We start from the raw sequence: 10,790 nt of genomic DNA, 5'->3' as shown, positions 1-10,790 counted from the left end.
CCTATACTTTTAAAGCCTAAGAAAAGACCTAAGAATAGTAGGAGCTTTAGTATAGGAGACTTATATATTTTAGAGAGAGTCTTCTTAGAAACCTATATAAGGTATCTAACTTAAAGGCTTAGATTCCTATTCTAAAGGAATACTAACCTTATAGAGTATATTCCTTAGTAAAGATAAAGAAATATAGAGGGAAAGAAACTAAGAGGAAACCCTAAAAGTTGTCTCTAGTTTCTATTAATATCTATAGTCCTTTGCCTATTTTAAGATTAGGATATAAATAGTAGCTTAAGATTATTAATAACTTCTTAAGAAAGAAATAGACTTTCCTAATAAAGTCTAGAGAAGATATACTAAGTATCCTTAGAGACTAGAAAGTAAAAGCTAAGCTATAATTAGGAAATCCCCTCTAGATTATAAGGAGTAATAGAGCAAGAGAGCTTCTTACTATACTAAAGTAGTAGGAGAAGGAATATAGAATTTCCTTCTATATAACTAAAGTATATAACTCTATCTAGAATAGAGTAGTTAAGAGGTTAATCTAAACCTCTAAAGACTATATAAGAGCAATACTAGTAGATGCCTATATACCTATTAAATTCTAGCTAGAAGCCTTAGTAGCCTATATAGTTATTAGAAATTCCCTTCCTAATAGCCTAGAAATTAATAGATTTAAAGTATTACCTAAGGAAGCCTTTTTAGGTATTTAACCCTTAGTATTATACTTTAGAGTTTAGGGTTACAAAGTAGTAGTCTATATAGATCCTAAGTCCTAGCTAGCAGAGATAAGATTAGACAAACTAATAAACAGAAGCAAAGATACTATATTTATTAGGTATATTCCTAATACTACTAAAATATAGCTCTTCTAGGAGCCTAATATAAGGGCTATTAAAGCCTATAATACTACTACTTAGTTTAAGTATAAGAAAGGAGGAAATATAGAGCTAAATATTCCTAAGCTTAATTAAGCAAGTAGTATACCTATTAGAAACCTAGTTAGCAGACCTCTAAAGAAGCTAATAGTAGTTATACTTTCTATAGCTACTATACCTATAGCTATAGTAACTAAACCTATAGGTCCTAGCTAAACACTCTTTATATAGTTACTACTCCTACTAAAGGATAAGGAGGAGTACTAGAGAATAGAGGATCTAGAAGAAGAAAACTCTAGGGAACTATAACTCTAGTAGGAGAAAAGTAGAACTACTAAACTACCTAAGCTAAGCTAGGAAGTTAATAGATAAGCTAGTCCTAGTACTAGTAGGAGACTATATTCTAAAGTAAGAGGATTAAATATTATATAGTAGGACCTATAAGGAAATAGAGATTAGGAGAGGAACTAAGACTAAACCTATAGCTAAAAGAGAAGGAGATCTATCTTAGATAAAGGACTAGGCCTAGAGCTAAAAGCTTATAGTATAGTAATAAGATAGGTACTTTAGAAAAGATAGAGAGAATATAGATAGAAGAAGGAGCCTAGTACTAAGTATTATAAGGCATTCCTAAGCTAAGTCTAAGGCTAAGAATAGGAGTAGATTTAGGAAGCCCTATTAGAGGTTTAGGAGTCTATATTTATAGCAATTGCTCCTTAAGTCTCTATATAGAAATAAGAGGTACCTATTCTAAAGTCCTATAAAGAGGCAATTTAGGATTCTAAATAGAAATATATATAGGAGGATATAGTCTAAAAGAAACTAACTATATTAAGAAGCAATAATACCTAGATAAAAGTTATTCTACCTAAAGGAGCAAACCTTATTATATCTAAGTAGGTATTTAATATAAAGAGATTAATTAGTAGAGCTATTAAGAAGTTTAAGGCAAAACTAGTTATAAGAGGTTTCTCTTAGAAGTTTAGAGTTAATTTCTAGGAGACCTTTATACTAATAGTTAGGTATAATACCTTAAAGGTATTTATAGCTATAGTTTATAAGAAGGATCTAGAACTCTACTAAGTAGATATAAACAATATATTTACTAAGAGCAAACGCTAAGAAGAAATCTTTATAATTCTACTACTAGGAGTTAAGATTCTACCTAATATAGTCCTATAAATCCTAAGAAGCTTATATAGACTAAAGTAAGTAGTAAGAGACTAGAATAAACTCTATATCTTAAAGTTAAAACAGATTAGGTTTATATAATTAGAAGTAGACCTATACCTTCTTATCTACTAGGAAAGGAATATTCTAATCCTAACCTATATAGATAATATTCTAATTATAGTACTAAAGCTAGAAGATATACTTTAGTTTAAGGAATAGCTAGGCAAGGTATTTAAGATTAAAGATCTTAGAGAACTAGAGAAAATCCTTAGGATAAGGTTAATAAGAGATAGATAAGCTAGAACTCTAAAGCTTAATTAAGAATACTTTATCTAGGAGAACCTTATAAAGCTAGGAATAACTAAGGAGATAGCTAACCTAACTCTCTTACTAATAGATAGTTATAACAGCCTAAAACTAATAGGCTTATATAATAAGAGAGGGAATAAGACAGAGTACTAAAGCTAAACTAGTACCTAGATATAGCCTATAGTTATAATAAGACTAGATATTGCTTTCTCTCTTAGAAGGTTAAGCTTATATATCTTAGACCTAACTAAGAGGTATATATAAGCTCTAAAGAAACTAGCAAGGTACCTAAGGTTATCCTAAGACTTAGGACTAATATTTAGAAGAAATAGAGGAAGCCTAATAGGATATTTAGACTCTAACTATATAATAGACAAAGTAGATAGAGTCTTAATCCTTAGGAGTATCTTCTTCCTTTATAGAGCTCTAGTTTCTTAGATAAGTAGGAAGCAAAAGTCTATTATAATATTAATAATAGAAGCTAAGTATATAGCTATAAATATATATATAAAGCAATCTTAGTTCCTAGTAGTACTCTTAAGAGAGATAGACTATATAGAGTTAGTAGGAGAGTACCTATTCTAACTAACTATAAAAGCATATCCTAATATAGTAAGAGAACTAAGGCTAGTATAAATTATAGGAGACAATTAGGCAGCTTTAACTCTTATTAAGGATATATATACCTATAAGAGATCTAAATATATTAATATTATATATAACTATATTAGATATCTCTAGTAGTAGAGGAAGGTTATAGTAGAATATATTCTAATAAAAGAGATAGTTACTAATAGCCTAACTAAACTAAAGAATAGGCTATAGTTTTAGGAGTTTATAAGACAACTCTAGCTTATATAGGGAAAGGCAAAAGATTTATACTCTAACTATAGATTAAACTCTAGACCTTAGGATAATTAACAAAAGATATATACCGCAATATTAGAGATATTGCGGTGAATATAAAACTAAGCCTAGGAGTTATACTATAGGAGAAGTAGCTTGCTATATATAATAAGTAATTAGGATCTAGGAATCTATATATAGTCTAAAAGGAAAAGCCTAGTAGAGAAGTAAAAACGAAGCTATCCCTCTTATAGTATATACTAGAAGAAGGATTCGTAGATACTAGGCTAAGGAGTTAAACTAAGATAGATTAGGTATATAGCTCTAACTATATAACTATAGCACCTAATAACTTATTATAATTTAGAGATAGATTTAAATATAGGAATGCAGGCAGAAGACTATCTAGCCTAAGTAGAAGTATTAGAAAGTATAGTCTAGTTAGATATTCTAAGAGACACTTTAGGGATTAGAGTTAGATAATATAGGTTATATAATACTAGGTTATATAACCTAGCTAATGCCTATCTTAGGAGTAAGATACAACCTATAACTAACTAATATAATTAACTCGGTTAGTTCCTACTTATTATCTCTACTTCTACTACGTTATACCTATCCGACGAGTGCCTACGAGAATATAATTCGATATTATACTTACTATTCTACTACGTCTTAGTACTTCTTAGTAGAAGACTATATAGCGTATAGTTATTTATAAAGTCTATAAGTCCGTCTACCTCTCCTTATTAGGTAGATAAGATATCGTCCTTACTCTATAGCTAGTTATATTAGTTAAAGTCGCTAGTAAGAAGTATATCTATTCTTTCTCTCGTTACCTATTTCCTTATAGTATCTACGCTTTACTATAGAAGCTATATTGTCTCTATAAGTACTTACGAGTTAGCTAGTACTATATAGACTAATATAATAAATACCGACCGATTAGATAGATATAGTAACGCTATAGTAATATCGGGAGAGAATACTAGAACTAGCTTACTCTCTATTCCTCTCCGGACCTAGAGTATACTTCTAATTATCTATCTACTTTTATATATTTCTATAGGTATTATCTTAGTCTAGTATAGATAGCCTAGCGGCGTAGTTAATACTTTACTCTCTCTTATAAACGAGTAAGGTTCCGATAATATAATAACTCCGAAGTCCTCGAGGTCTATATTATTTATTACGCTATATTATACTACTCGCCGCTTACTAATATTTAGTAAAAGGACCTTTAAAAGGCTAGGTATTAGTAATAGAAGGAGGATATAGTATTCGATAGTTCTTACTATATAATTTATAGAGTCTACTATAAGGGATATACTTTAGAACTAAACTCTCGGCATTATATTCGGTATAGTAGTAACCTTCTTATACGTACTTAGTATACCTCTATAGTTTATTATATATATATATAATATAGCCTATCTCCTAGTACTTATAGTACTATATTAGTCGTCGGCGCGGTTCGTAAACTCGAGTATATACCGATTCTTCTACTATATAGAAGTACTATTCTTATAATAGGCGTACTACGTCGTTACTATAGGTTAGGTAGACGATTATCGACCTATATACCTTTATACTATCTTTTCGGCTAATCTATATAATCTTAGCGATTTTAGTCTCGTTCTCTTTTTCTAGTATTTTAATTACTCTTAGTCGAAAGTCTCTCGTCTTAGTAATTATAGCTATATAGTTAGTATTATCGACCTTAATCGAGTAGAGCTAGTCGCGTAGTATATAGCTTCCTAGTATTACTACTATAGTCTTTAATATTATCTCTTTAACTTATATTAGCTCGCTCTTATTCCTATATACTATATAGATTAAGTCGGCGTTATATAGGTCCTTAGTAACTACTATATAGCGCTACTATTCTTATCCTTCGACTCTTTATATCTCTTTCTCTATATATTCTCTAACTATACTAGAGTAGGTTCTTGCTTTCTCGGCCTTATCGGCTCTTAAGATATCGATTATATAATAGAAGGAGTTTATAAAAGCTAATAGAGTTATACTTATTATAAGACTATAGATATTACTAGGTTAACTATCTAGAAGTATATATACTACTTCTATATATAAGCGCCTTCTATTAGTAGGTATAGCTATATTAGCTAGTTATTCCTAAATACTTACTACTACTTACTACTAAATACTTACTACTACTTACTCTTATATTATAGTTATAATTTATTCGATTATTAGTACCTTCGCGACTATTTTCTCTAGCTATTTTAATTTCTTTTCTATCTATACTACTCGTTTTCCTATCTATTCTACTTACTTTTCTATCTATTCTGCTTACGTTTCTACTTCCTTAATTCGCCCTTCTGTCTACTTAGCTCGTTCTTCTACTTATTTTGCTCGCTCTTCCGCTTACTTTATCTATACTAGTATTTGCCTCTATAGTATATTATTACTAGCCGCCGCTATCGTTTATTATATACTATCTCTACTCTCTTCTACTATATCTAACTTCTTTTCTCCTACTACTCTAGACTTTATCGTATTTAGAGTATACGTACCTCGATATAGGCTCTAGTAGTTAATAGTACTATACGATACTATATACTTTAGGCATATAGTAATATACTCTCTATCTTCTAGAAGTTCTACTATTCTTCTTTTCTCGCTTATCTTTAGTTCTTCTAGAAGTCGATACCTCGTATCTAGTATATACGTTTGTCGTCCTTAAGTCTCTTTATAGATACGAATACTAGGAAGATTACTATAGACGCGCGCTATAGAAATTTTTCGGCTTTTTAGGTATTATATATACTCCTAGTTTATTATAGTACTAGCTATAGAACCTATCGCCTCTCTCGCGCTATATCTATTTCCCGAATCTAGTATTAGTAACGCTAAGAGTATATAATAATTTTTAGAATTAGCTTAGTATAAGCTAGGACGCTAAAGATTAAAGCTATATATAGATAAGTCTAAGAAATCGTAATTATATTAGTAAAGTATACTAGAACGTAGCGTCCGATATCTCTATAGATCTACCTAGGTCTACTCGGCAAGAGGTCTTATAAGGCGTTAATCTTATAGTATACCTATATAGTTGCGTTTATTTTATAATATCTATTTTATAAGAGTTATTAGCTAAATAGAGTCCGTTCTAGAGTAGATACTAAGTAGCTAGCCGAAACCTGCTTCTACTAATAGCTTATCGAAGCCGAGTCGTCTATTACGAATATCCTCGGCTTTAACTAGTCGATTAGGTTTAGTATTCTAAACTATAGAGAATCTAGACTATAGAGATTAGCTGCCCGGTCGTCTACTCCTCTCTAAGGCTACTAGTACTATACCTACTTTCTTTATACTATAATAGTCGATCTTATCTATTAATCCGAGATACTTACGATTAGTAGTATTTCTTCGGCTCTCTAGTATATATAATATTCGATATTTATAGTAGGTATAGTATTAAATTAATTATATAGGCGCTCGTTAAGGAAGATTCTATTAAGTCTCCTACTTAATAGAGCCGAACTCTAGGCCCGGCTTAGTAGGCTCTGCTCTATAGATACTTATAGTAGCGAAGAGTCTATACTAGTTAGTAGTAATAGCGTTTTAGCGACTATATTACCTAGCCTAGATTTATATTAGATAGGCAGTAGTTCGTTACTATAGACTATAAGCTATAGCCTCTTTATACGCGTAAGAGATATATATACTACCTACTACTATCTATTATAGTACTTAATAGACTAGTATAGTAGTATAAACTATATAGGCCCGAGATCGTCGCGTCTATTATATAGAGAAGAGGAGAAGTTCTTTATTATATACGCTCGTATCGTTCGATAGGATAGTTAGTCTAAAATCGTATATATATTCGAGAAGCTATTCGGAACGAGAACAAAGGAGAGTCTTACTTTAATTTACTATTATATACGATAGGAGTAGAGCCTTACGAAAGTTCTAGAGTATTTGCCTAGATATTATACTATAGATCGTAAAGAAGTAGAAAAGCGGGCGACAAAACTATTAAACGAGTTCTTATTATAGATTAGATATTTATCTTCTATAAAATAAAATAAAAAAACCTCGTCTATATACCTTAGTATTAGTACCGGTTTCTAGTCTACTAATTAGAATAGCAAGTAACTTATAGTAGTATAGAGTATATAGATAAAGCTAGCCTAGCGCTAACCGAAGATATATACTCTAGTATAGAGAGGTCTTTTCGTACTTAAATATACTATACTAATATTCCTCGCTACTATACTCTAATATCGTACCTATAGACGACTACGCCTAAAAGCGAAGGTAGAAAGCTAGTAGTATCTTAATCTATAAGAAGAGAAGATATAGTATAGGAGTACTAGAAATAGAAGCTACTTACTCCGATAGTTTAATAAGAGTATAGCTCTAGCTAGTTCGTATACTACTCTATACTTTAGGTTAGTACTAGTATACCGGCTATCTAAGTCCTTATACTCTTATACGATATTATAGTAGTAGTAATTACTATATCTAATAGGAAGATACTCGTAGTATCGGCCTATAACTCTAACGAAAAGGATAGCTATATCGAGAAGTATAAGATAATTTACTAGAAGTTAGTATATATCTACTAGGCTATTAATAAAGCGTAAGCCTAATAGAGTAAAGCAATCGAGATCTTAATCTACTCTAACTTTAACCGATACTACTCTCTCTAGAGAGTAAATAAAATTCTTATAAAGTAGAGAAAAATAGAAAGAATAACGTCTAGTAATTAATAGTTTATCTTACTCTCTTAAGAATCGTAGGAATAGTACGAGTAATAAGCTATAGAGACTAGGAAGAGTATAAATTATATAATAGTCTATACCGAGAAGCCTATATATTTCTCTCTAGTAACTCTATAGTATATCGTCGTCTATAGTAATCTCGGACTATAGTTATATTACTATTATTCTAAGTATTTAAAATATATCGAACGTTTTCCTTTTTAACTAATACTTTAATAATTTTCGCTAGTCTAGTATAGCTCCTAGTATAGTACGACTAAGTAAAGACAAAATCGGAGAATTAACCTTCTTGCCTTCGCTAGTATAATCTATAGGTACGTAGTACGAGCGTTATATACTCCGAAAGATATAAGGTATTTACTTATATTAATATTCTATATAATATTATAAATATACGATAAAGCTCTCTATTCTAAGTACTATTTACTATAGCTCGCCTAGAGAGACTAATTTATATATATCTAGAGAAGCGCCTACTGCCTGCTCGCGGTCCTCCCGCTCTACTTTCGTACCTTTAGATACTATAATTAGAGTTCTAAAGACTCTTAGGCTCTATAGCTATACTAAGCTATAGCGCTCTATCGTAATCGATATCGTAGACGCTAGGTAGCTTACTATTATAAAGCAGGTCCTATAAGTCTCGGCTCAAATCTACTATAGCGCTATTAACGAATATATTAGTAGTCGTAGGATCCGACGTCTGCCGACCGACGCCGACGTAGCTCGCATATCTATCGACGACTATCGCTACGGCGGAAGTTTTCGTACGCGGATTTGTAAATCTCTATTTCTTCCTGTAGCTCTCCGGCCTCGGCTGTAATTAGGCCGAAGAATTATAAGGCGTCTAGACCGCTATATAGAGCGAACTGTCCGGCTCGATGTCGCAGCGAAATGCCCCGCCTAGACGGTAGTACATAGAAGCCATCTTGCCCCCGACAGCGTACGAAGCGACACCGTGGCCAGACGATCGCGTATCCTTCGCGCTAGAAAGGTCTTCGGTGGGCATGCACCCGACCTAGGATGGGTCACATGATGCGTGACTATATATGGCAATGTCTAAGCTCGCTGTTTCACCACAACTCTGAAGTTGCTGGGCTTCACGAAGAAATAGTTCTTGGTTTCGAGAATGCCTGGCTGGTTAATAAGTTCGAAGTCGAATCTGGAGATGATCATCGGTATGACTTTGTTCATCTCTAAGAATGAAATGTGTCGTCCGATGCAAGTCCTGGAACCTAAACCAAATGGCATGAACGAGCTGTCCATAACCTTCAGTCGTTCGGGACTACTTTCAATCCATCTCTCGGGCCTAAATCGAGCCGCATCGGGGCCCCAGATGTCTTCATTATAGTGTGGTACCCAGACGTTCATGCCGACCTCACTGCCTTCGGGGAAGTAGTAACCAAACATTTCCGCGCCACCGCAGCCTTTCGACACTTCACGCCAGAGTGGGAGACCTATGGCTGCGCAAAGCCGCAGACCTTCCTTGACACAGGCTTGCAAGTAGTACAGCTCTTGGCTCTGCTTGAATGGTATGCGGTCTACTGTCATCTTTCTATCCATTATAGCCTGATCGATTTCGGCACGCAAGCGCTGCAGCGCAATTGGATTCGAGATGAGATGCCAAAGCACGCTGCTCAAGGATATTGCAGTCGTATCTGAGCCAGCGCCTATGTTCGAAAAGCCGATCATGAACAAGTCGTACGTTGTCATATTCTTTTCCGGGTCTAGTACGGCGTCCATGGCCAGCGTCATGAGATCTCGGGGCGCGCCTGCTGCGGGCATCCATGTCCTGCCCGTTGTCGCAATCTTCCCACGTTCTGTTTCTTTGCTCGCGATCATTTCCTGCGTAAAGTTGATCAGCCACCTACGTGCTGCGGCGCCAGAGCCAGGCATTTTTTCCATGATCTTGTACAGAAAGCGGTGTGCCCAAACGTAAACCCCAACTAGTGTAGAGTACACAGTGTTGGCGTTTAGTGCGGCGATAATTCCTGCGATATCCTTGCCCTCATCCAAAAAGCCGAAACGGCGTCCATATGTGATGTTACTGATCACGTCAAACGCATAGCACTGGAGCCAGTGATGCATGTCAACAGGGCGTCCATCTACACACATCTCTGCAAGTCGTTGGCTGAAAATATCTCCAGCACCTTCCACATACGTCTCGTAACACAGCATGCTCGACATTGCGTACATGCTCTGCACTTTTCTTCTCATTTCTGCATGCCTTTTCATGTTGCGGTCCGGAAAGAGAGTCCATCGCCCTGCCGACGGGTGCTTCCAGACATCATACCAACGGCTCTTCGGCATCTTCGAGCCTATACCGTATACCAAATTATGCGGCCGCGAGATCGAGTACATTTTCGGTCCAAGACGGACAACTGGGGCGTAGAACTCTCCCTTCTTGGCGTACTTGCGGTGTATTGTGATTTGGTCCCATTGAGCTTGCCCAGTCCAGACGCTACGTAGATACCAAAAGTTGGTGAATTTGGCAAGTAAAGGACCAGGTACTTCGTGCAACGGGCCAAAGAAGGCATTATAAAGCACGAACATGCATTGCAGCACTAGTACTCCGCCAGCAGCGTACAGGAGATAGATCATGAGCATGGCGGTAGAGATGCCTCGTTGAGGCAAGAACCTCAAGCTGACCAAGAGGTGTGTGCCTTCGAGCTGAGGGGCTTGCTTGGAGCTATAGCACTTCGACTGTTATCATCATCATTCAGCCCAGCCATTTGCAACACCAGGAAACCCTGTCCGGATTTCGGCGGCCAGCCAGTCGTCGCCTGCAATCGCTTTCCTTTTACATGGAAGGTTCACAGTCTGATTCGAAGATTAACAC

The 10,790-nt window shown here is 34.9% G+C and overlaps 1 protein-coding gene across 1 annotated transcript; it reads right to left on the bottom strand.

The window, feature by feature from the left end:
• Window positions 1-9,010: 9,010 nt before the first annotated feature.
• Window positions 9,011-10,558, bottom strand: RHO25_009593 (uncharacterized protein; the record flags this gene model as incomplete). Its single annotated transcript, XM_023605082.2, has 1 exon — window positions 9,011-10,558. One exon carries the CDS (start codon window positions 10,556-10,558, stop codon window positions 9,011-9,013), a length of 1,548 nt encoding a protein of 515 aa, XP_023448532.1.
• Window positions 10,559-10,790: the final 232 nt, after the last annotated feature.

This window comes from Cercospora beticola, chromosome 6 (assembly GCF_033473495.1).
Source record: "Cercospora beticola chromosome 6, complete sequence".
NCBI lineage: Eukaryota > Fungi > Ascomycota > Dothideomycetes > Mycosphaerellales > Mycosphaerellaceae > Cercospora > Cercospora beticola.
Note: the sequence above shows the minus strand (reverse complement) of the source record. Positions and strands in the feature narration are given on the sequence as shown.